The sequence below is a fragment of the Sorex fumeus genome, unplaced genomic scaffold, assembly GCF_029834395.1.
Source record: "Sorex fumeus unplaced genomic scaffold, SorFum_2.1 ptg000013l, whole genome shotgun sequence".
Taxonomy (NCBI): domain Eukaryota; kingdom Metazoa; phylum Chordata; class Mammalia; order Eulipotyphla; family Soricidae; genus Sorex; species Sorex fumeus.
In genome coordinates this window covers 17734890-17762820 of record NW_026606070.1, presented here as the reverse complement: position 1 = coordinate 17762820, position 27931 = coordinate 17734890, and the positions used below count along the sequence as shown (strand labels likewise).

Below are 27931 nucleotides of genomic sequence, written 5' to 3'. Positions count from 1 at the left end.
CTCATAGATGCCGTTGGTCCCACCATGAGTGATGAAAGCTTTGGTTTTTGGGTGATCTACCATTAGGTGAAATTTTGGAAATAATCATGATTCTGGATGAAATGAACGGATAGAATAAGACATTGATGTAGACATTATAGTCAGATAATAGGGCTGGAGCGATAGCACAGTGGTAGGGTGTTTGCCTTGCATGCAGCCAGCCCAGCCGAGCCAGGTTCAATTCCTCCGCCCCTCTTGGAGAGGTTGGCAAGCTACCGAGAGTATCTTGCCCGCACAGCAAAGCCTGGCAAGCTACCCATGACGTATTCAATGTGCCAAACACAGTAACATCAAGTCTCAAAATGGAGACGCTACTGAGCCCGCTTGAGAAAATTGATGAACAATGTGTGTGGGGGGGGCAGTGACAGTGACAGTTTTACACAAAATTAATGTATTTTTTAGATCTCAGAGATGGAATATTTCAGTTTGCTAGATACATAAATTAAGAATACCTCTTTACTTTGAGTTACAAAATAAAACCAAGTTTTTCAGGTGAACAAATCAAATTAAAAGAGATTTTTTTCCACACATGAGGATTCTCAGGGCTTACTCCTGGCTCTGCATTCAGGGATCACTCCTGCTAGTGTTCAGAGGATCATATGGGGTGCTGTGGATTGAACCCAAGTGAGCCATGTACAAGGCAAATTTCCTACTGCTGTGTTATACTCCAGCCCCTATATTCATTATTAATCTAGTTTTAATGTTTTTGCCTGATCAACAAGTAAGTAAATAAAGACTTAGTGGGTATAAAAATATACTCAGACATAAACTTTGACTTACTAGAAAGGCCAGGATTAAAAATTAGGACATTGGACAGAAATTGAAGACTTTTAAAAGAACAAATATGGCACTAAATTCTATTCATTGTTCACAAGAGCCTATTTTCAGGTGTTCTTAGAATAATAGAATGTCATAGAGACTCAGTAAATTTTGCTATATAAAAACTACAGACTAATTTATTTTGGCATATCTGATGAGATTGGCCATGGTGAAGATTATAGCACGTGGCATGTATAGGCAGTTTGCCATTACTTTGGTGTATCTTTAAATATTTTTGCTACCTAATGTGCTACAAGGGTAAAAATATGTTTAACACACATAGACAAAGAACATTTTCTAATACTACCATCTTTCCATGTGGTTTTATTTGTACTTTACAAAGTAATTAATTTAATTCTGGGTCTCCTAATGTTTGGCTAGGTAGCAAGGGCCTGATGCTTCTGTGCCTGCTAAGAGGTGCAGCAGTGCTGGGATCTGTGGCTTCGTTCAGGGCTTCATTCAACAGGGTCTGGTGCTCATGTGATGTCAGGACCAAACACAGAGCCTTGAGCATCTGAAGCATGCACTCCAGTCCTTAAAACTATATCACTGTATGCTTTGTGCTTTACTTTCATTCTTTAATTTTCCTATGAAAATATTTAAAGCATGTTTTTTTAAATTTAGGTTTCTAAATATATATAAAACTACATAATGGGCAACTATGCGTTAGAGTTATGATACAGTAATAGTATTAGTGATAACTAGGGCTGGAGTGATAGCACAGCGGGTAGGGCATTTGCCTTGCACTCAGTCACCATGATTGTTGTTTGAGTTCGATTCCTCCGCTCCTCTCGGAGAGCCTGGCAAGCTACTGAGAGTATCTCACCCACTCGGCAAAGCCTGGCAAGCTACCCGTGACGAATTCGATATGCCAAACACAGTAATAACAAAGTCTCCAATGGAGACATTACTGGGTCCGCTCGAGAAAATTGATGAACAATGGGAGGACAGTGATTAGTGATAACCAAATTTCCATTGAGGTCTTCGAAAATAATAGCAAGAGTCTATATAATAAAAAAGCATATAATAAGTAAGCATATACTAGTTATTATTAGCTAATAAATACATAATAATCTTGTTTCCCTGCGAATTATTGACAATCTATTTGGAATTACTTTCCTATCAGTATTTATGTTTCAGAAACTTACCAAGAAGGTCATTCTGGGGGATCCACTTATATGGTCGAGTATTTGCCCCTAAAGTATCTGGCGTCTTGCTATCAAATCTCCATATAACCTGTGAATATTAAGAAAATGTGTTAATCTAATAGTCAAATGTCAAAATTACAGTATGTTCAAATGCTAAGCTCACAAGAGATTCTATAGAAAACACGTTAAGTAGAGCAATAGGACAGTGGGTAGGGCTTTTAACTTGCATATAACGAACTGAGGTTCGATCATCAGCATTCCATATGGCCCCCCAAGTACTGCCAGGGATGATCCCTGAGAACAGAACTAGGAATAGTTTCTGAGCATCACTAGGTATGCCCTGCTCCCCTAAATAAAATACTATGGTATAATATAAGTGGATTCACTGTATGCTTATATTTGTATTAAAAATGTGCATACAATAATAGTGTTTCTCACAGAGCCATTTAACAGATAAGTTTTTTAATAATAAACTTTGTAATTCAATTCAGAGAATGTATGAAATTAGTAAGAACTACATATTTATTGTAGATATTTATCATAATTATCTCATCTCTCAATGTCATAAGCACAACTTTTTTCCCCACAGGGTTACAGAAAAAAATTTACTTAAATATACCTTACGATAAACTATTTTATCAGAAATTTATATTATATGATTTTAAATAGCTGGTCCATACTATAAATTAATTAGGTAAATAAATAACGATTTCCTATAAAGTAATTTCTGTTTAGAAAATGCACTGCCTTTTTGCTTGCTAACTACAGGCAATGTATAAGAAATAATCTTCAGGAAGCAATTTTTTATGAGTACAGAATATTGTTACACATTGTATGACAAAAACTCTATCATGAACAACTTTATTACTTTGTATCTCAAGGTGATTCAATAAAATTAAAAAAAATAACGTTGTTACACATTTTGTGCTTGGATATCCTCATAGTAAAGGAAGGAATTGTCTCCTCTCTGGGCACGCGCAGCTAGAAACAGCCCCTAGACAGCCGGTTTTCAACCCCTGATCTGCGTGGGACGGGCACAGAGGCCCAGCTCTGGGCAACAAAGCTGAACGGCTCCAATTCCAAACAGGAGACATTCCCAACTCCTTGCCCAGTGCCAGGGACTCTTTCCGGAGCCGCGGCCGCTAACGCGGCCGCGAAATATTTTCCCACTACATGTGCCATAGGAACCATAAGCTAACTTCTTAGATGGAAACTTCTCTATTTTAGCTCAGCCACTAAAACACAGTTGCCAATAATTCATAAGCCTATCTTAACTCACACTGTATATCAAGCAGAATAGTAACACTGAACGTGAAGGACTAAACCACACCTCTCACAATGGTAAAGCAACGCAAAAGCCCACCAAACATTCATATTGAAGAGTCTAGCCCAGATGACACCAACAGTACTGTAGTGTTAGACAACCTCTCTGACAAGGCATTCAGAAGGGAGCTACTTAGGATGCTTAGGGAATTAAAAGAAACAATGGAAAGCAATGCCAATAGAAGACAAGAGGATCTGAAGGCAGAAATGAGGAAAATGCAATCAGAAATGTCAGACCTGAAAAATCTCGTAGGCGAATTGAAAAGCTCAGTGGAAGGCCTCAGCAGCAGAGTAAGAGCGGCTGAGAACAGAATCAGTGAGCTCGAAGATGAAGTTCAGAGACTCTCCAGAAAAGAGCAGAAAATGGAAAAGAGACTCACAATTTGGGAACACATGGCAAGAGAACATCGTGATGAAGCCAAGAGGGGTAACATAAGAATTATTGGAGTCCCAGAGGTACAGGAAGAAAACCTCGATGAAGAAGAAACTGTCAAAGACATCATTGCTACAACATTTCCAGAGCTGAAGAAAACTTGTAACCACATTCAGGAGGCCCGAAGGGTACCAGCTAGAAGAAATCCGAATAAAAATACCCCAAGACACATTCTGATCAAAATGACCAAAACCTTAGACAGAGACAAAATTCTGAAAGCAGCAAGATCAAAGAAAGAAATCTCTTACAAAGGAGCATCCTTAAAATTCACAGCTGATTTTTCTGATGAAACCCTCATAGCCCGAAAACAGTGGTGGGACATAGTAAAAAAACTCAATGAAATAAATGCCTCCCCCAAAATACTTTTCCCAGCAAGACTCTCATTCATAATAGAAGGAACAACACACAGTTTCACAGACAAACAACAGCTCAGGAACTTTATAGACTCAAAACCATGGTTACAAGAAAAACTAAATGGGCTACTTTAAGGCAAGAAAGGCCCCTCAAATACACCAAATTTTAACAGAACAATGGGACAAAATCCCATAACAATAATCTCTCTCAATGTCAATGGGCTAAACGCACCAATTAAAAGACATAGAGTGGCAGGATGGATTAGAAAATTGAACCCAACATTCTGCTGCCTGCAAGAAACGCATCTCAATAGTCAAAGCAAACACAGACTCAGAGTCAAAGGCTGGAAAACAATCCTACAGGCAAACAGCTCCCATAAAAAAGCTGGGGTAGCCATCCTAATATCAGACCACATCGATTTCAGAGTGAGAAAGGTCATAAGAGACAGTGAAGGCCATTTCTTATTGATCAGAGGATCTGTACAACAGGAAGAACTTACAATAATTAATGTATATGCACCTAATGAGAGACCAGCAAAGTACTTAAAACAACTACTCATAGATTTGGAAAAAGACATCAATAGCAACACAATACTAGTGGGAGACTTCAACACTGCTTTGTCACCTCTTGATAGATCAACCAGACTCAAGCTTAGCAAGGACATACTTCATTTGAGGGAAACAATGGAAGAAAGGGACTTAATAGATATATACAGGGCACTTGATCCACAAAAAGCTGAATACACATTCTTCTCAAGTGTACATGGAACATTCTCCAAGATAGACCACATGCTGAGCCACAAAACATGCCTCCATAAAATTAAGAAGGTAGAGATTGTATCAACAATCTTCTCAGACCATAATGCGCTGAAATTAGAAGTAAATCACACACAAAAACAGAAAACTAAATCAAACACCTGGAAATTAAACAGTGCACTATTGAACAACGAGTGGATTAGACAGGAAATCAAAGAGGAAATCAAAAGATTCCTAGAAACGAATGAAAATGAGAACACGAGTTACCAAAACTTATGGGACACAGCAAAGGCTGTGTTAAGAGGAAAGTTTATAGCTCTACAAGCATTCCTCAGGAAGGAGGAGCGAGCACACATAAGTAACCTAACCTCACAGCTTAAGAGCTTGGAGAAGGACCAAAAAAAGGAGCACAACCCGAACAGGAGAAAGGAAATAATAAAACTCAGAGCAGAGATTAACGAGATGGAAACCCAAAAAACAATCCGAAAGATCAATGAAACCAAGAGCTGGTTCTTCGAGAAAATTAACAAGATCGATAAGCCTCTAGCAAAACTCACAAAGAAAGGGAGAGAGAAAACCCTGAATAAACCGAATCAGAAATGAAAAGGGGGTCATTACAACAGAAACCACAGAAATTCAGAGGATCCTCAGGGAGTACTTTGAGAAGCTTTATGTCATGGAACATCAAAACCTCGAGGAAATGGATAAATTCCTAGACTCCTACAGACTCCCAAGGCTGAACCAAGAAGACCTGGAATACCTGAACAGACCTATCACCATCAAGGAAATTGAAATGGTAATAAAAAGTCTCCCCAAGCACAAAAGTCCTGGCCCAGATGGATTCACTAGTGAATTCTTCCAAATCTTTAAAGAGGACTTACTCCCAATGCTCTTTAAGCTTTTCCACGAAATTGAAATATCAAAAACACTTCCAAACAGTTTCTACGAAGCAAATATCACACTGATACCAAAAGCAGACAGAGATACCACAAAGAAAGAGAATTACAGGCCGATATCCCTGATGAACACAGATGCAAAGATCCTCAACAAACTACTAGCAAATAGAATCCAACTACTCATTAAAAAGATCATACACCATGACCAAGTAGGATTCATCCCAGGGATGCAAGGATGGTTTAACATTCGGAAATCAATCAACATAATCCACCATATCAACAAAAGAAAAGATAAAAAGCATATGATCATATCAATAGATGCAGAGAAAGCATTTGATAAGATCCAGCACCCCTTTATGATGAAAACCCTAGCCAAAATGGGTATAGAGGGGACCTTCCTCAACATAATTAAAGCCATCTAGCACAAGCCTACAGCAAGCATCATCCTCAACGGGGAAAAACTGAGAGCCTTCCCTCTAAGATCAGGGACGAGACAGGGATGCCCACTCTCTCCACTGCTGTTCAATATAGTACTGGAAGTACTTGCAATAGCGATTAGGCAGGAAAAAGATATTAAGGGCATTAAGGTAGGAAAGGAAGAAATCAAGCTCTCACTATTCGCAGATGATATGATACTCTACTTAGAGAACCCAATAACTTCCACCAAAAAACTCCTAGAAACAATAGACTCGTATAGTAAAGTTGCAGGTTATAAAATCAATACCCTAAAGTCCATGGCTTTCCTTTACGCAAACAGTGAGAGAGAAGAAAGCAACATGAAAAAAACAATCCCATTCACAATTGTGCCCCAGAAAATCAAGTACCTAGGAATCAGCTTAACTAAGGAAGTAAAGGACCTGCACAAAGAAAACTACAAAACGCTACTTCAGGAAATAAAAGAGGACATGAGGAAATGGAAAGATATCCCCTGCTCATGGGTCGGGAGACTTAACATTGTCAAAATGGCAATACTACCGAAAGCATTGTATAAATTCAATGCAATCCCTATAAGGATACCCATGACATTCTTCAAAGAAATGGAGCAAACACTCTTGAAATTTATATGGAACAATAAGCCCCCACGTATAGCTAAAGCAATTCTTGGGAAAAAGAAAATGGGAGGAATCAACCTCCCGAACTTCAAACTGTACTACAAAGCAGTAATAATTAAAACACCATGGTACTAGAACAAAGGCAGAACTGCAGACCAATGGAACAGGGTTGAATACACTGACATCTCCCCTCAATCATATGATCATCTAATCTTTGATAAAAGTGCAAGTAATGTGAAGTGGAATAAGGAAAGCCTCTTTAACAAATTGTGCTGGCATCACTGGATGGCTACATGCAAAAAAATGGGCTCAGAACTCTGCCTAACACCGTGTACAAAAGTAAGATCAAAATGGATTAAAGACCTCAACATCAGACCAGAAACCATAAGGTACATTGAAGATAAAGTTGGCAAAACCCTCCATGACATTGAAGCTAATGGTATCTTCAAAGATGCCACGCCACTGGCCGAGCAAGTGAAAACAGAGATAGATAAATGGGACTATCTTAAACTAAGAAGCTTCTGCACCTCCAAAGAAACAGTGACCAAAATACAAAGACAGTCTACAGAATGGGAAAGGATATTCACCGAATACACATCTGACAAGGGGTTGATATCCAGGATATACAAAATACTGGTTAAACTCCACAAGAAGAAAACATCCAACCCCATCCAAAAATGGGGCAATGAAATGAACAGAAACTTTCTCAAAGAAGAAATCCGAATGGCAAAAAAGCACATGAGAAAATGCTCTACATCATTAATCATCAGGGAGATGCAGATCAAAACCACAATGAGATACCATCTCACACCTCAGAGACTGGCCCACATTCAAAAGAACAAAAGCAACCGATGCTGGCGTGGATGTGACGAGAAAGGGACACTCCTTCACTGTTGGTGGGAATGTCCACTGGTTCAGCCCTTCTGGAAAACAGTATGGACGATTCTCAAAAAATTAGAAATTGAGCTCCCATTTGACCCAGCAATACCACTCCTGGGAATATATCCCAGCGAGGCAAAAATGTATAGTCGAAGTGACATCTGCACTTGTTTGTTCCTTGCAGCACTCTTTACAATAGCCAGAAACTGGAAGAAACCTGAATGCCCAAGAACAGATGACTGGTTAAAGAAACTTTGGTACATCTACACAATGGAGTACTATGTAGCTGTTAGAAAAGATGAAGTCATGAAATTTACATATAAGTGGTACAATATGGAAAGTATCATGCTAAGCGAAATGAGTCAGAAAGAGAGGGATAGACATAGAAAGATTGCATTCATCTGGGGGATATAAAGTAACAAAGTATGAGATTAATACCCAAGAATAGCTGAGATCAGCACCAGGAGGATTACTCCATAACTTAGAGGCCAGCCGGGTATCCTAGAGGAAAGGGCTGTTCAGATAGAGAAGGGAGCACCAAATAAAGGATGTTTGGAGGATCCTCCCAGGAGGGGAGATGCATGTCGAAAGTAGACTATGGACTGAACATGTTTGCCACTCAATGCCTCTTTTGCACACCACAACACCCAAAAGGAAAGAGAGAACACAGGGGATTGCCCTGCCACAGAGACAGGGAGGATGGGGGGGATGGGGGTGGGAGGGATATTATCCATGGTGGTGGAAAATGGGCACTGGTGGAGGGATGGGTATCTGATCATTGTATAATTGAAACCAAAGCACAAAAAATTGTAAATCTACAACTTTAAAAAAAATAAAATAAAATAAAGGGGAAAAAAAAAGGAAGGAATTGTCTATAAATAATGGAATAAACAGAGAAAAAATCCAGAATTGTCATCACTTCATTCCACTTACCACTATAACAACCACCTATCATTATAGCATAATTATAATTAATTAAATAGACATTAGATTAAATACCTATAGCCAAAAACTTTCTTGTACATTACCAAAAGATTCTTATTTGGGAATTTACCCAGAAATTCTTTAAATATGAATTATAGTAAACAAATGAAAGATCTTTACTTGTTATGTGCATGTTTAAGTGACTTTATATCCTCTTCAAATATGAACACAGATGACAAGCAAGAACTATATAAAAAAATTGACTAAAAAAGTAGATGTTGGGGCTGGAATGATAGCATTGTAGGCAGGACACTTAGTTGCACACAGCTGACCTGTGTTCAATCCCTGGCACCACAAATAATCCCCCAAGCCCCTCCAGGAGTGATCTCTAAGTGAGAGCCAGGAATAAGCCCCGAGCACCACTGGATGTGGCCCCCAAACCAAAAGAATAAATCAATCACACAAATCAAAAATCACAAATCATCCTGTTAATCGTCGATTACCTCGAGCAGGCCCCAGTAACGTCTCCTTCATCCTAGCCCTGAGATTATATTCAAGGCTCTTTAGGAGAATGAGACCCATCATTGTTACTGGTATTTGGCATATTGGGTACGCCACAGGGAGTTTGCCAGACTCTGCCATGTGGGCAGGCTACATTTGGTAGCCTGCCAGTTTGTCCAAAGTAGGAATGAGATAATAAGATGTCACAATAAGACATCTTATTGTGGTTCCGGGAGCTGGTTTTTATAGTCTCTGAGTCTTGGCCGCTGATGGGATTACACGGTGCCAGGGGGCCAGTTGTTGGGTGTGACCCCCGCCTACTGGAATTTGGAGGATCTGGGTGGAGGATGCTCCGCCCAAATCTGAGTAGGCTTGGAGATCTTGGCCCCGATCAATCAATAAATAAATTTTAAACGGTTTGTGGTGTGAAGTACATCTTCAGTTTTCCCAGAGTAGGCATATTTTTGTTCACTTTTTTGTTGACTTTTTATTTTTTTTAATTACTCCTCTCTTACCTTCATCTTCTAAACAATTTTAGCAATCTTGAGATTTGAATGAAGCTATATAATGATGATTCTTATATTCATAACTTTTACTCAGAAAGATTTAATAGTTTTGTTTCAAAACACCACTAATATTTTATTAATCATTGATTAAGGCTATGTTAAAATTTAATTCCTTTCTGGTAACATCTGCAGTGCTTATCCTATCATACTTTCTCCTAAATTGTACACATGACAGGGAAGAATTTGCTATTTCTGTTTCTACCCCAAAATGTTATTATAATAACCATTGACCTAACTTTACCCATAAAATATATCTCACTATTAATGTCAAGTTATTATGGTTTAAAAGTTTGCATGATTTTAGCAACTGTCATATACATTTTTGTTAGAATTGATATGTAAGATAAATCAGACTTATCATCACAATTGAGCATTCATGTGTTGTTTTTATAGTCACACCATTACAGATTCACCAGACACATCATTAATTACTTGTTACACATTGTGTGTTAATATTGCATAACCTTTTGTGGAATGTGGGCAAGAACTGATGCAATCACATTGGCTCTCTCCTCGGGCATGCTACTGACCATTCACCCCACAGTAAACACCACGATACCATTTTCTCCAGAGCTCCAGACAAACTCTTCCATTTCCTGTAATGAATGAATTTGCCCCATTATTGAAGGACAAAATAATATAAAACATAATAAGAATTGTTATAAAAATTGTATAAGGAGAGAACATCAAGTATTTTAGAAATTGTTTATGACCTTTAAAAATAAATGGTTGAATACTCAAGACATGAAATTTGCCAGCTTAGAAATTCTCCCTTTTTCTCATAGTTGAGACAAGATGGTAGAAACAGTGTTTGCATTTGTGCTTTCGGATACCTACTGCTCCGCCATCATCGTTTAAACCCCATCACCGTCCTCAAGTCACATTTACTCAGTTCCACTCCTTTCCTCTCTTCTACCAACAACTGGTAATCTCAATTCTTTTTCAAAGTCCAAAAATCTGTTGCAAATATATGCTTTTCATGTTTTTTATTTATTTCATTCATTATGTCTATAAACCCCAACTTCTTTCGATGTACATGGGTTGTTTTCACATTTTGACTACTTTAAGTGGACAGGCCATGACATAGGTGTGCATATTTTTGAATAATTTTTTATGTTCTTGGGGTATAGGCTAAGAAATTAAAATCACTAGATTACATGGAAACTCAAGTTTTAGTTTTTTTTTTATTTTTTCTACAAAGGTTCAATTCTGTTTTCCGTGGAGACCAAATAAGACTACGTTTGTACATGTTTTTGTTTTCCTACAAAGGGTCAATTCTGTTTTCCATAGAGACTGAATAAGATTACATTTGTACATTGCCATTCTAAATAAATAATTCACAAGTTTTGGTATGATTTATATTCCCATAGTTATGTAAATAACCTCCAGGACTCTTATTATAACACAACTGAAATCTAAAATATAAAACAATAATTTCCGTTTAACCATCATTATTCCATGTTAATGATCATTCTACATTTTGTTTGTAAGTTTTGATGTCTAGATATCTCATAAGAGATTTTTGTTTTTGTCACCTGAATTTGGTCCTCAGTATTCATTCATGATAAAAATGTGTTGGGGGAACGTTCCTCTTTCCCATGACCTGTGCGCCTCTTCTTCCCTCCATCCCCAGACCCCCCTGGAGCTCCTCCACCAGGGAACCAGAGGACACATTGGGGAACACCTGCCAGAGCGCAGCCAGACTCCCCATCCACCTCTTTGGGACCTCCATTCCAGGTTCCTGGGGGGGAGTGTCCCTGGTATCAGCTGGAGCATGGCCACTACGTAGGGGTGTGGCCTCCCCAAAAGTGGGCGTGGCCTTCTCCCGGCTAGATGACTGCTTATGCGACTGCAGTTATATTTCCCATTCCCAGCGTTCTGGACTTTCATCCCACCCTTTATCACCTAATACCTATGAAAAATTTCTGACCACCTCAACTACAACACAAGAATATTCTCCTCGAATACTCCAATTCCAACAAAAGACCAGTACAAAAGAAGCTGTACAAGCCCAATCTGAAAGAGCTTCACTCAATGCCTGTTATAAGCCAAAGAATAATGCCTAACTGAGAGGAAGGTCAGACTCTAGAAATGACTACCATAGACTGACCTTATTCAGAATCCTTTCCCACGATAAGAGGGAACAGTGATAGTGAATTCCAGGATTCTACCTCTAGACAACCAAAAAAACGTGAAGAAACAGCGAAAATCTCCATTAAAGGAGAATTCGAAGAAAACAGTCCAGAATCCTCAACTGGGGTTATTCACAAATATGCTCTCTCTGATAAAGTATTCTGAGACGAAATGCAGAGGATGTTCAGGGATCTACTCCAGAATCAATGGAGGAGATATCCAGAAAACTAAAGGAAGAAATGAAAGAAACTATAGAACAGATAGTCGAGAAATACAGGAAGGAATGAGAGCAGAAATAAAAAAGCTGCAAAAAGAAGTGTCACAAATAAAGGATTCAGTAGACAAAATTAAAAACTCAGTAAGTGCACTTAGCAGTAGGATGAATACAGCTGAAGACAGGATTAGTGAGCTTGAAGATGAGCAATAGAAATCCCATAGGGAACAACAAGCAATGGGAAACAAAATGACTCTAAGGAGAATCAGAGACCTAGGGGATGATGCCATGAGGAACAACATTGGAATCATTGGAGTACCAGAAGTACAGGGAGGCAACCCCAGTGAAAAAGCCACAGTCAAAGAAATCATTGTTGAAAAGTTCCCAGAGTTAAAGAATGCAGACATCCAGATCCAAGGAGCCAGAAGAGTGCCAGTATTTCATCATTGTATAATTGAAATCCAAGCACAAAAATTTGTAAGTCTACAACTGTACCTCACGATGTCTCACTAATAAAATTTTTTAAAAAATTAAAAATTAAAAAAAAATAAAAGAGGCCCTAATAAAAACACTCCAAGGCATATCATAGTCAGAACAATGGATGCTGTGGACAGAGACACAATATTACAAGCAACAAGGTCAAAGAAGAAAATCACATACAAAGGAGCACCCACCCCTTAGATTTACAGGAGACCTATCAGAGGAAACCCTCCAAGCCCAAAGGCAATAGTGGGATGTAGTGAAAAAACTCAATAAAATAAACACCTCACCAAGAATAATTTATCCAACTAAACTCTCACTCAAATTTGATGGAACGGTACACCTTTTTGTAGATAAACAACAGCTCAGGAACTTCATAGACTCAAAACCAAATCTAAAAGAAGGGACAAAGGTGCTCCTGTAAGATAAGAAAGAAAACACTTAGAAACACAACCACCTCCTACAGAAAGATGGTACAAAACCCCATGACAATAATCTCTCTCAATGTCAATGGTCTAAATTCACCAATGAAGAGACACAGAGTGGCAAAATGGATCCAGAAACTGAAACCAACATTCAGCTGTCTACAAGAAACTCATCTGAACAATCAGAGCAAACACAGATCCAAAGTGAAAGGATGGAAAACAATCCTGCAAGCAAACAGCTCCCTCAAAAAAGCTGGGGTAGCCCTACTAGTATCCAAAAACATTAATATCAGGTTGAAAAAGATTAGAAGGGACAGCCAAGGCCGTTTTCTATTTATCAAGTGATACATAAAACAGGAAGAAATCACACTCTTAAATGTATACACACCTAACGTGTGACCAGCTAAGTACTTAAAAATACTGCTAACAGATTTTAAGAAGGACATTGCTAGCAACACAATAGTAGTTGGAGACTTCAACATCACCTTATCACCTCTGGATAGATCAACAAGAACAAAACTCATCAAGGAAACATTGGATTTGAAGGGAGAAATAGAAGAGAGAGGGCTAATAGACCTGTACAGGGTTTTACACGCCAAAAAGAAAGAATACACATTTTTCTCCAGTGCACATAAAACATTCTCCGAAATATACCATGTACTAGACCACAAAACATACCTCTATAGAATCAGGAAGATAGAAGTACTATCAACAATCTTTTCAGAACACAATGCACTCAAGATAGAAGCGAATCACACAAAGACATCGAAAAACAAATCAAACACCTGGAAATTAAACAACTCAATGTTGAACAACGAGTGGATCAGGAAGCAAGTCAACGGTGAAATCAAAAGATACCTGGAAACAAATGAGAATGAAGATGCGAGCTACCAGAACCTATGGGATGCAGCTAAAGCAGTGCTAAGAGGAAAATTTATAGTGTTGCAAGCATTCCTAAGGAAAGAAGAAAGGGCCAAAATAGATAACCTAACCACACAGCTCAAGATTTTAGGAAAAGACCAACAAAAGGAATCCAAGATTGGCCGAAGGAAAGAGATAATAAAACTTAGAGCAGAAATTAATGACATGGAAACCATGTTGAAACAATCTGAAAGCTCAATGAAACCAAGAGCTGGTTCTTTGAGAAAATAGATTGGTAAACTACATGCACAAAATGAATTAAATATCTCAATATTAGGTCAAAATCCATAAGATACATTGAAGATAATGTCGGCAAAACCCTCCAGGATATTGAGGCTAATGTTATCTTCAAAGACAACACTCCACTGACCAAACAAGTGGAAACAAAGATGAACAAATTGGACTACGTTAAATTAAGAAGCTTCGTGCAGAAGGTGCACTCAAAAGATACAATAACCATAACACAAAGACAATCTACAGAATGGGAAAGGGTATTTACCCAATATCCATCTGATAAAGGGTTGATATCAAGGGCATACAAAGCACTGGTTGAACTCCACAAGAAGAAAACATCTAACCTCATGAAAAAATGGGGTGATGAAATGAACAGAAAATTTCTCAAAAAAGAAATCCAAATGGCTAAAAGGCACATGAGAAAATGCTCTACATAACTAATCATCAGGGAGATGCAGATCAAAGCAACAATGAGAGATCATCTCACACCACAGAGACTGGCCCACATCCAAAAGAACAAAAGCAACTGGTGTTGGCGTGGATGTGGTGAGAAATGGCCTCTCCTTCACTGCTGGTGGGAATGCTGACTGGTTCAGCCCTTTTGGAAAACAGTATGGATGATTCTCAAAAAATTAGAAATTGAGCTCCCATTTGTCCCAGCAGTACCACTACTGGGAATATATCCCGGCGAGGCAAAAAAGTATAGTCGAAGTGACATCTGCACTTCTACGTTCTTTGCTGCACTATTCACAATAGCCAAAATCTGGAAAAAAACCGAGTGCCCGAGAACAGATGGCTGGTTTTAGAAACTTTGGTACTCTTGGTCATACAATGATCAAACACCTTTCCCTTCACAGTACTTATTTTTCACCACCAAGAAACCCAATATACCCCCCCTCCCAACCCTCCCAATGCCCGAGAGGCAGATGATTTCCACTTAACTCTCTATGTACTTTGGTTACATTCATCACTTCAACAAAAGATGTGCCATTATTGTTTAGTGTTTCCACCCAACAATCAGAACTTCTGAAAAGGCATAGTGAAATAATTTGTTTTCTATAGCGGGTTATGAGGACCATATGATGTTGCGCAGCTGCTATTGCAGCCACATGATTTTGGATTTCTGATATTTTACTTATTAAGTCTGGAGGGATTTCTGCTAAGAGCCAGATAATTATGAGATTGGTTTTTGTGGCTCTGGAGCCATGGCCGTGCCGGAGAGCCGCTCATGGGGGGCAACTCGTGACTTTGGTATGGCGTGAAGGACAAACTGGGAATGGTCCCCTTCCCATGAGGTTGCAGTTGCCCCATCACTGCCAGCTCATATCTGGCTTTCCAATAAACTCTGAGGCAGCGGCCACCTTGCTGCTGGGGTGGGGACGGGGGAAGGTGGAAGAGAGTGACATTCTTTCCCTCCCGGGGAGGGACAGTTCCGTGGATTAACACATGGTTCATTCACTTTTCTGTCACAAGCTGCTGGGCTCTGCATTAAGTCCTTGTCCCTCTGGAGCCATGGCTGTGCTAGAGAGCAGCTCGTGGAGGGCGAGTATCTGTCTTATCTAGCTAGGTTGCAAAACTAGAAATCTACAAACTGAAATCAAATAAAACAACAGGACCAGGCTGACCTTAGGCAGGGGCTTGGCAGGTTTGCAGTGCAGTTCTCCAACAAATTCAAAATTTGGTAAGAATGGGTGAAGAAACTGAAAATCCCACTATGTTCTAATGAGTCAGAAATCAGCTTTGCGCACCAGCTCAGATAATTTAGTGGGTCTTCCTCAGAGAAAAGGGGGGAAAACACAGACAATAAAGAATGAGAGTTTGTAAAGTCAATATTCTAGGAAAATTTCCGAACAGAACTTGGTATGATATAACATACTCTCCATTCAATAATACAGTTTCAATTCTATCATCTGTGATAAAAATATACCTAAGATACTGCTGTAATGGGCCAGAGCGATAGCATAGTGAGTAATGGCATTTGCCTTGCACACAGCTGACCCAGGTTCGATTCCTCTGCTCCTCTCGGAGAGCCTGGAAAGCTACTGAGAGTATTTTGCCCGCACAGCAGAGCCTGGCAAGCTCCCCGTGGCATATTCGATATGGCTAAAACAGTAACAACAAGTGTCACAATGGAGACTTTCCTGGTGCCTGCTTGAGCAAATTGATGAACAGTGAGAGGACAGTACTACAGTGCTACTGGTATAATATGCTTTTATAATTTGCATGTGGTTCATGTATATTTACCTTTGGTAAAGTGAAAAAAACTTTTGAAAATTAATAAACAAACAATGAATTTAAATTGTTTTTGACTATGGCTGGAGAGATGTACAGCATACGATGTATAGGTCATTTGCCTTTCACATGGCTTTCCTGAGTGATCCCTGTAACTCTGTATGGTCCTTTGTGTACTTCCTGTGTCTGGAATCAGGAGTAATCCCTGAACACAGCTGAGAGTGACTCCCAAACACACAGAAACACCTGAAATATTTATGACTAGAAGGAATACACTCCTACACATAGTAAAAGGCCCTCCTGTTGATCATCGATTTTCTCGAGCGGGCCCAGTAATGTCTCCATTGGAGACTTTGTTGTTACTGTGTTTGGCATATCAAATACGTCACGGGGAGCTTGCCAGGCTCTGCACATAAAATTAGCAAAGCAGAGGATCCAGTATACTTTCTATCTTCTAGATGAAGTTGTGATGTTTTTACCTCTGGCAGAACTGAGAGACATTCTAAAGAGACATTGATCGCTCCATAAAAGTGTTCTCCAATCTATGTTCTCTATTTCTTAATAAAATAATTTTGTTATTGGAATAATTATTTGTATACCAGTCTGTTTAATACTCTCATCTCTAATATCACATGATTATATTATTCACAATCATGAGTAATTGTTCAAAATAAACTATAGGAATGAAGACATGCATTTGTATATTCTGAAAAGTTGTGTAGTACAAGATGTAAAGATCATCAAATTATTGATGTTCCACACAGTTGTATTCATGTTCCACACACCTGTGGGCATTCCCACAGGTGCTTGTGGAGCTTAACCATTTAACAAGATATTTCCTTGGCCCTAGAATTTTCAAGTAAATTAAAGTTTTATTTTTATTTGAGGTTATGGGATAATTATTTATATTTACTACCAAATTGGTTTATGTTAAAATCTTATTATTTTATGTTAAATCTAGTGCAAAACATGTTGGAAATATTTACAAAATATATGCACTTAGCAGTGGCCTTTTATCTTTGATTCTTTCTTTAGCGAATATCATTTTAAAAGAATATAGATGAATATTTTGTATCGTTTCTTTTCAAAAAGATTTTAGGTTTGAAAGAGATGATTTGTGGTTACATAGTAGTGAGAGAATGTGTAATTATTAGAAGGTAAACTTGTTGGTACTGATTGAAATAAAGGTTCTCTTCAGAATGAATGGTGTCTTCAAGTAATCAGGCAAAATAGCTTCAATTCTACATAAGAAAACTGAAGAAAAATAATTTTTTCAACGTTTCAGTAGAGCTGTGCTAAAATTGTGTAACTCTTCAATAGACATATCCTCTTTGAACAAGATATTATGCTTCTAATATTTGCTTTTAAAAATAAAAGAGATTAACAAAACAAAGATTATAAATAGGTATAATAAAGAAAAATCTTAGAATGCACTGTAGTAGCACTGTCTTCCCGTTGTTCATCAATTTGCTCGAGCAAGCCTCAGTAATGTCTCCATTGTGAGACTTGTTATTGTGTTTGGCATATCAAACACATCACGGGTAGCTTGCCAGGCTTTGCCCTGCGGGCAGGATACTCTCAGTAGCTTGCCGGGCTCTTCGAGAGGGGTGGAGGAATCAAATCCAGGTAGGCTGCGTGCAAGGCAAATGCTATGCTGTCACTGTATAATAATCATTCCATAAATTATCAAACATAATAAACATATCATATAATAAATGTCATAAATTGTCAAAAACTACACCATTATACTAGAGGGGACTCTAATGCAAACCATGGATGTTGAATAATAAGAATTAGTCAGTTTAGGTTCATCAGTTTTAATAATTCACTGTTCCAAGGTATTGGAGAGATAGTTCAGTGAGTAAGGTGGAAAATTTACTTGTCAAGGTATTAGGACATTTAAGACATCTTATTTCCAACTGATACATGACTTACCTAGCACTTCACTATACAACTCATCCCATTTTTGTCACATACTGTCTGGAACCAAGGCCATGCTGGGACCACTCTCCACACACTTGCATGAGCCTCACGCATAAAAGAACTGGCAGAGGAACCCAGGTGTGTGGGACCCGGGGCTGAGATCTCCAAGCCTGCATGGTTTGGGTCTGGACCTGCCAGTAGCTAGACAGTTACACCCACCAACTGCCATGTAACCCCAACAACGGCCAGGATCCAGAGATTATCACACTCAGTTCCCGGAAGCGCGCGCTGGCGCGAATGCGGCCGCGCGACATCTTATCATCTCATTCCTACTTTGGACAAACTCGCAGGCTACCGAATGTAACCTGCCCACACAGCAGATTCTGGCAAACTCCCTGTGGCGTACCCAATATGCCAAATACCAGTAACAATGAAGGGTCTCATTCTCCTAACTCTGAAAGAACCTTGAATATGGCACTTTTTAAAAAAAATCTCAGGGCTAGGACGAAGGAGACGTTACTGGGGCCTGCTCGAGGCAATTGACGAATAACAGGATGGTTGTGATTGATTGATTGTGACTGTCTGGAACCAAAAGTAAAAATAAAGTACATGAATCATATTTTTAACCCTCTCTATAAATGTCATTTGGTCACTTAATTCAGACAGGACAACAGGTAGATAGGATGGTGGGAGGGGAAATCCTCCAGCATAATTTTCAATTCCATATCAGGGAGAGAAGCGGAGACTGTACACTAAAGGGGCTTTAAGCATTTCAGCCAGAATTTCACCACAGGGTCTAATAGCATCTGCAAAAATGACATCAAACCTTGTTTCTTGTAATTTTTTCTTTAGCTTCCTGTTCAGAACTAAATCTTTACAAAGATTTACAAATAAAATATAAAATTCACAAGTAATTCACAAGTGCCTGGTAAGCTCCCTGTGGCGTATTCTATATGCAAAAAACAGTAAAAACAATGGGTCTCATTCTTCTGACCCTGAAAGAGGCCCCAATATGGCAGCATTAAGAAGCATGAGCAAGAGAGGCTGATAAAATCTCAGAGCCGAACTAGGCTGCCAAAATGAAGATGGACTAAAATGACTGTCTGTACTTTCAATGCACATATGCTGGAATCAGAATCATCCATCAAGGACCTTATGGTGCAAGTGCAGAAGATCAAGTATGACACATCACTGGTCTGACTGAGACAGAAGGCATTGATCACATCACGCCATTTTCTACACTGGAGAAGAACTGTTCCTCATAACATTAGACAAAAGAGGCATTGGTCGTGTTGGTGTCCTTGTCAAGACGAACTTGACCATGATCATTGATTCATTAGAATATCTAACAACCCGAATCATACGATTATGCTTGAAAAGATGTGACTCACTGCCAGCAGTTTCTATCTTCATCATCTATGCACCAACATCCAACTACAATGAAGAAGAAATTGAGAAGTTCTACGTGGAGCTGGAGAAGTTCTATAAAGAAGACCACACTTTCTACAAGACCATAGTTGGTGATTTTAATGCCAAGATAGGACCAAGAAGGTCACCTGATGAACTCCACATAGGAACCCATGGCCTAGAATGAAACGAACACGGTGAATGACTGAGTTCATGTCAACCAAGACCATCCATGGTAATTCACAATTCCAGAAGGCCAAATATAAACGTTGGACATAGGAGTCTTCTGGTGGACAATTCCACAACAAAATTGACCACATCATATTCAATTGACAATTTTGCCTGACCGATGTTGCTGTTGTCCAAAAACTCCAAAAGGGATAGGACCACTGTCTCTGTGTGAAAATCTATTTCATGGAGCGGGTGAAAGGGCTAAAAAGTTTAAGCAGTGAACTCCCAGAATGACCACCAACTGGGAGCTCTTTGGCACTATTGTTGCAAGTGGGAAGATGCCATCATTGACAACATCCAACATCGACGAGAAATAAGATCAACTGGATCAACACCTCCATGAGTATGTGAGGAATGCTGAGAATGGAAAAACCACAAACAGACGCCTATCTTCAGAAACTCTTGAGCTCATTTGCCAACGTGGTTTGGCGCGAGCCTTTGGCAACCACAAGCGAATGTCAAGCTCACAAAGCAGTGCTGAGAAACGGTAAAGGAAACCTCAAAGAGATAAGAATAGCAGTGTTGACTGATGCAGCAGAAGCCAGGAAAAGCATTCGCAACCCTCGCCTGTCTTTCTCCATCTACAAGACCAAGATGACTGCCCTCTGACATCCTGATGGATCTATCACATCTTCCAGAAGGGCAATGGAGAAGATTATCCATGACTTCTACTTGGATCTCTTCGACAGCCACATCCATATACCCACATACAAAATTCCTCAGGATGGAAATGTTGTTTCCAATGTTCACCCTTCAGAAATCCGACAAGCCATTTCATCAGTAAAGAAGTGAACAGAACCCAGTCCAGACAAGATCAGACCTGAACACCTGAAGAATCTGCTGCCAGTACTTGTCAATACACTGGCTTGGCTCTTCACATGCTACCTGTCTGAATGCAAGGGTTCTGTCCCAATGGAAAACCAGAAGGACCATTCTGTTGTACAAGAAGGGAGACATCCATAACATTGGCAACCATTGCCCAATCTGCCTGTTTTCCATTGTCTACAAGTGGTTCACTTGAGTTATCCTGAATAGAATAGGCAGAACACTAGACAAAGGACAACCATGAAAGCAAGCTGAGTTCCAAAAAGGATTCAACACGATTGACCATATCTGCACCTAGACCAAGCTTAGTGAGGTTTCTCAAGAGTTCAAGATGCTGCCTGTGTAGCGTTCATCAATTTAAAGAAGGCCTTTGACTCTGTTGAGACTGAAGTGGTTATCGAAGCCCTAGCCAAACAGGGTATTCAAACTTAGTACATCAGGATTCACAGTGAGCTGTATTAAGAATACATCACCAGGAAGAAGAACACATCACCATTCCCTGCAGCTGCTGCCCCCCAGAAAATCACCTAGGCATGAGGGGAAATTTCCTGCATTTTTCAGAAGCACAAACACTGACAATAGGATTTGAACTGTGACTCCAGGATCTCTGCCAATGTGAGGACCTTCCCCCACAGGTAGACAGGTGAACACGGTGCTCCTAAGTGGAGTGGTCACCAGTTAATTTCCCTTCCGTATTCCACTAGATCCATGTCTTGGCCTCTTATAAGAAACTTTCTCAAGAGCGAACTGACTAACACAACCACATTAGGCCAATAGTTGACTAGCCCCTACTACAATCTAGGTACCTTCCAAACACACAAAAATACGGTGTGTGCAAAAATCAGTGCAACCGCAATCTAAAAGTAACAGTAATTACTGTTACAGTAATTACTCACTGTAACAGTATTAATTAATTAATTAATTACTGTGACAGTAATTACTGTTACAGTAATTACTCACTGTAACAGTATTAATTAATTAATTAATTACTGTGACAGTAATTACTGTTACAGTAATTACTCACTGTAACAGTATTAATTAATTAATTAATTGCTGTAACAGTAATTACTGTTACTTTTAGATTGGGGTTGCACTGATTTTTGCACTCACCGTATTTTTGTGTATTTGGAGGTGGATTTCCAAATCAACATAACTCTATCAACAAGTTTCACAATGGAGACATTACTGGGCCCACTCAAGCAAATCGACAAACAATGGGAGTCCAGTGCTTGAGCAAGATGTTGATAGAGTTATTGAACTGAGGAAAGGAGAAAAACGCCTTAGGAGGTATTTTTCTCTTGGGCAGTCAGGAAGGGCTTTGCAATACCACTTAGGTGGTGTTTCCTTTGAACCTGGTGGACCCTCAGGAAAGGCTTTCTTATGTTGATTTGGCTACCAGACTGAGTGCAGTGTCAGCCCAGAGTGCTGGGGAGTTAGAGAGCTGAAGAGAGTTGGAGAGGATGAGAGACAGAGCAGGGCAGCAAGATGAAGAGTGGAGAGACTAGACTAGCAAGAGGAACAGAGAGAGAAGGATGTAGAAGAAGAATACAGGAGCAGGCACTTGGAGAGAGAAAGCCCAGGCTGCGAGATGGAGCATGAAGAGATGAGCGGGAGAGATAGGAGAAGACGGGAATGAGGGGCAATGTGAGACTAGAATAGGATGCTCAGAGAGACTGGGCACCATGTGGGGAGAATGGAATAAACGGAAACTGATCAACCAACTGGCTTGGCCCTCAACTCCTCCACCATCTGCCCCATGGCCCGGCCATCCAAACTGGGGGAATATCCCAGGTCCATCCGAACTCAGGCAGTTAGGGTAAGAGCAGTCAGGGCCACCCTCTGGCCGCCACCGGAGATTTTATACATTCCATCACCCACTGACTTCCCCCAGAGTCCTCCCTGACAGTGAGAAGGGACACTGAAAGGGTACTGGAAGGATCCACCTCCAGGATACCGTAGACATTATAGGGAAACAGCACAGATCCCCACCAGAAGAGTGGATGAAGATAGGGAAGATAGGAGTTTCTGAAGCCACAACAAAGAATGCCCACATATATGATCTCTGATAAAAAATTCAGAGATGAAATGGTGAGTATATTTAATGAGCCCAAAGAAACAATGGAACAGACAGCCAATAAAATACAAAGGAAATTAGAGAAGAAATAAGAAAAGTACAAACAAAAGTATCATTAATAAAAAATTTGGTAGATGAAATGAAACATTCAATTGACGGCCTCTAAGCTATGTAGTGAACCTCCTGGTACTTACCTCGACTATTCAACAATAGAGTAACAAAAGCTGAAGACAGAATCAGTGAGTTTGAAGCCAAAAATTCCTATAGACGACAGCAGAAGATGGAAAAGACCTCGAAGTAGCTCAAATACAGGCAAGAGAACTATGAAATGAATTTAAGGGGATCAACATGAAAATCGTTGGAGTCCCAGAAGGACAGAAGGGCAAACCCAATGAGGTAGTGACAGCTAAAGATATTGTTGCTGAAAAGCTCCCAAACTGGAGTTCACAGGGATGCAGATCCAAGGAGCCCTACACATACTAGCTAAAGAAACCCTTTTAAAAAGACCCCAAGACATATCCTAATCAGAGCAATGAATACCATAGAGAAAAAAGATATTATGTACTAATGGGCATCTCTTAGGTTTATAGCAGACTTATCAGGTAAAACCCTCTGAGCTTGAAGACAGTAGTGGAATGTAGTGAAAAAACTCAATGAAATAAACACCTCACCAAGAGTACTGGGCCAGACTTTCATTCAGATTTTGAAAGAATGATCAAAACTTCATGGATTAAAGTAGCTCAAGGACTTCATAGCTCAAAATCAACTTTAAAAGAAGGAATGAAAGGTCAATTGCAATACAAAACAAACTCCACAAACACAACAAACTTCTACAGAAAGATTGTACAAAACCCCATGACAATCTCTGTTAATGTCAATGGTCTAGATAGAATAATTAAGAGACACGGAGGGTCAAAATGAATAAAAATAAGATAAGACTGAAGCCAATACTACTCTGCCTAAAAAAAACATGCTTGAATAGCCAGAGCAAACACGGACTCAAAGTCAAAGGCTGGAAAAGAATTCTTCAAGCAAACAAGTCCTTCAAAATGGCCACGTATACCATACTTGTAACTGACAGAGATTCAAAGCTGAAAAAGTTTAGACAGGCCAGCCCAGATTATTTCTCTCTCTTTTTTCTTGGTGACGTTTTATTCTCAAATAGAAACGTGATTTTTTTTTTTAGTTTTTTTATTAGTGAATCACCGTGAGGTACAGTTATAAACTTACGAACTTCATATAAATTTATGAACTTTCTTAGTGAAACAATTATCATTTACACATACCTCCACCAGTACCCATTCTCCTCCACCAGTGTTCCCAATGTCCTTACCACCACCCCCACCCTATCCCACCAACCTCACCCCGCCTCTGTGGCAGGGCATTCCCATTTGTTCTCTCTCTCCTTTTGGGTGTTGTGGTTTGCAAAAGAGGCATTAAGTGGCTATCATGTTCGGTCTATAGTCTACTTTCAGCATGCATCTCCCATCCTGGGAGAATCCTCCCAACACACTTTATTTGGTGCTCCCTTCTCTATATGAGCCACCTTTTCCCCTAGCATGTGCAGGTGGCCTCTAAGCCATGTAGTGAAACTCCTGATACTTATCTCGACTATTCTTGGGTGTTTGTCTCCTATTTTGTTACTTTATATTCCCTAGATAAATGCAATCTTTCTATGTCTGTCCCTCTCTTTCTGACTCATTTCACTTAGCATGATACTTTTGATGTAGTACCACTTGTACATAAATTTCATGACTTCATCTTTTCTAACAGCTTCATGGTACTCCATTGTGTAGATGTACCAAGTTTCTTTAACCAGTCATGTGTTCTCGGGAACTCAGGTTTTTTCCAGATTAGCTATTGTAAACAGTGCTGCAATGAACAAGCAAGTGCAGATGTCACTTCAACTATACTTTTTTGCCTCACTAGAATATATTCCCAGGAGTGGTGTTGCTGGGTCAAATGGGAGCTCAATTTCTAATTTTTTGAGAATTGTCCATACTGTTTTCCAAAATGGCTGAACCAGTCGGCATTCCCACCAGCAGTGAAGGAGGGTCCCTTTCTCCACAAATCCACACCAACACCACTTGCTTTTGTTCTTTTGGATGTGGGCCAGTCTCTGTGGCGTGAGATGATATCTCATTGTTTTTTTCTGCATTTCCCTGATGATTAATGATGTAGAGCATTTTCTCTTGTGCCTTTTAGCCATTCGAATTTCTACTTTGAGAAAGTTTCTGTTCATTTCATTGCTCCATTTTCGGATGGGGTTGAATGTTTTTGTTTTGTGGAGTTCAACCAGTGCTTTGTATATCCTTGATATCAGCTCCTTATCAGATGGGCATTGGGTGAATATCCTTTCCCACTCTGTAGTTCTCTTTGTATTTTGGTCACTGTTTCTTTAAGCTGCAGAAGCTTCTTAGTTTAAGATAGTCCCATTTTTCTTTTTTTTTTCTTTTTCTTTTTGCTTTTTGGGTCACACCTGGTGATAACAGGCATTACTCCTGGCTATGCACTCAGGAATCACCCCTGGCAGGGCTCAGGGCACCATATGGGATGCTGGGAATCGAACCTGGGTCGGCCACATGCAAGGCAAACGCCCTACCCGCTGTGCTATTGCTCCAGCCCCAGTCCCATTTTTCTATCTGTTTTCACTTGCTTGGCCAATGGTGTGACACCTTTGAAGATACCATTAGCTTTATTGTAATGGAGGATTTTCCCCACTTTGTCTTCAATGTACCTTATGGATTCTGGTCTGATATTGAGGTCTTTATTTCATTTTGATCTTACTTATGTACATGGTGTTAGGCAGAGATCTGAGCCAATTTTTTTTGCATGTAGCTGTCTAGTTTTGGCAGCACAATTTGCTAAAATGGCTTTCCTTACAACACTTCACCTTTCTTCCTCCCTTATCAAAGATTAGATGATTTGGGGGGAGATGTCAGTATATTCAATCCTGTTCCCTTGGTCTGCAGCTCTGCCTTTGTTACAATACCATGTTATTTTAATTATTATTGCTTTGTAGCAGAGTTTGAAGTTAGGGAGGTTGATTCCTCCCATTTTCTTTTTCCCAAGAATTGCTTTAGCTATTTGTGGAGAGTTATTGTTGCATATGAATTTTAAGGAGTTTTTGCTCCAATTCTTTGAAGAATGTCATGGGTATCGTTATAGGGATTGCATTGAATTTGTATAATGCTTTGGGGAGTATTGCAATTTGACAATATTAATTCTCCTGATCTAGGAGCAGGGGATATCTTTCCATTTTCTCGCGTCCTCTTTTATCTCCTGAAGCAGCGTTTTGTAGTTTTCTTTGTACAGGTCCTTTACTTCCTTAGTTAAGCTAATTTTTAGGTAGTTGATTTTCTGGGGCGCAATTGTGAAAGGAATTTTTTATGTCACTTTCTTCTCTCCCACTTTTTGCGGTTAGGAAATCCATGGACTTTTGGGTATTGATTTTTAGCCTGTAGCTTTATTATGCAAGTCTATTGTTTTTAGGAGATTTTTGGTAAAGGTTTTAGGGTTCTCTAAGTAGAGTATTATATCATCTGTGAATAGTGAGCTTGATTTCTTCCTTTCCTACCTGAATGCCCTTCATATCTTTTTCTTGCCTAACTGCTATTGCTAGTACTTCCAGTACCAATTTGAACAGAAGTGGAGAGAGTGGGCATCCTTGTCTCATCCCTGATCTTAGAGGAACAGCTCTCAGTTTTACCCATTGAGCATGATGCTTGCTGTAGGCTTGTGGTAGATGGCTTAAACTATATTAAGGAACGTCTCCTCTACACCCATTTGGCAAGGGTTTTCATCCTAAACAGGTGTTGGATCTTGTAAAATGATTTCTCTGCATCTATTGATATGATCATATAATTTTTATCTTTTCTTTTGTTGATATGATGAATTATGTTGATTGATTTCCGAATGTTAAACCATCCTTGCATCCCTGGGATGAATCCCACTTGGTCATGGTGTATGATCTTTTTGATGAGTTGTTGAATTCTATTTGCTAGTATTTTGTTGATAAACTTCGCATCCATGTTCATTAGGGATATCAGCCTGTAGTTTTCTTTTCTTGTGGTGTCTTTGTTTCCTTTTGGTATTAGAGAGATATGGGCTTCATAAAAACTGTTTGGAAGAGTTTCTATTTCTTCAATTTCCTGGAAAATCTCGAGAAGAACTGGCAATAAGTGCTCTTTAAATGTTTGGAAAAATTCCCTAGTGAATCCAGCTGGACTGGGCTTTTGTTTCTGGGAAGACTTTTGAGTACAGTTTCAATTTATTTGATGTTAATAGTTCTATTCAGGTACTCTAGATCTTCTTGATTCAGCCTTATGAGATTATAGGAATCCAGGAACTTATCCATTTCTTCTAGGTTCTCTTGTTTCGTGACATACAGACTTTCAAAGTAGTGTCTGATGATCTTTTGAATTTCTTTGGTTTCTGTTGTGATAGACCCCTTCTCATTTCTTAGTCGGTTTATTAGGGTTTTTTTCTCTCTCTCTTTCTTTGTGAGTCTTGTTAGCTGTTTATATATCTTGTTTATTTTCTCGAAGAACTAGTTCTTGGTTTCATTTATTTTTTGCATTGTGTTTTTGATTTCCATATTTTTGAGTTCTGCTCTAATTTTTATGATCTTGTTCCTTCTGCCTGGTTTGGGCTCCTTTTGTTGGTCTGTTTCTAAAATCTTGAGCTGTAAAGTCAAGTTGCTTATGTGGGCCCTTTCTTCCTTCTTTAGAAATGCTTGCAGAGCTATTAATTTTCCCCTTAATATGCCTTTAGCTGCATCTCATAAGATTCTGGTAGCTCCTGTCTTCATTCTCATTTGTTTCCAGGTATCTTTTGATTTGTCCTTGACTTTCTACCTGAACCACTTGTTGTTCAATATTAAAGTAAAGTAAAGTAAGTAAAGGCCCTCCCGTTGATCATCGATTTGCTCGAGCGGGCCCAGTAACGTCTCCATTGGAGACTTTGTTGTTACTGTGTCTGGCATATCGAATACTCTCGGTAGCTTGCCGTGCTCTCCGAGAGGGGCGAATTGAGTTGTTTAATTTCAAGGTGTTTGTTTTGGTTCTCCATGTCTCTGTGTGATTCAGTTCTATCTTCAGTACATCATGGTCAGAAAATATTGTTGATACTATTTCTATCTTCC

The 27931-nt window shown here is 39.4% G+C and overlaps 1 protein-coding gene across 1 annotated transcript in view; it reads right to left on the bottom strand.

Annotated features, from left to right (window-relative positions):
* Positions 1 to 27931, bottom strand: part of LOC130020616 (UDP-glucuronosyltransferase 2B31-like) — a 75215-nt gene that overhangs the window by 40426 nt on the left and 6858 nt on the right. The window contains exon 2 of the mRNA XM_056111212.1: positions 2007 to 2094. Within this exon, the coding sequence (XP_055967187.1) occupies positions 2007 to 2094 (88 nt within the window). The remainder of the gene's footprint in view (positions 1 to 2006; positions 2095 to 27931) is intronic.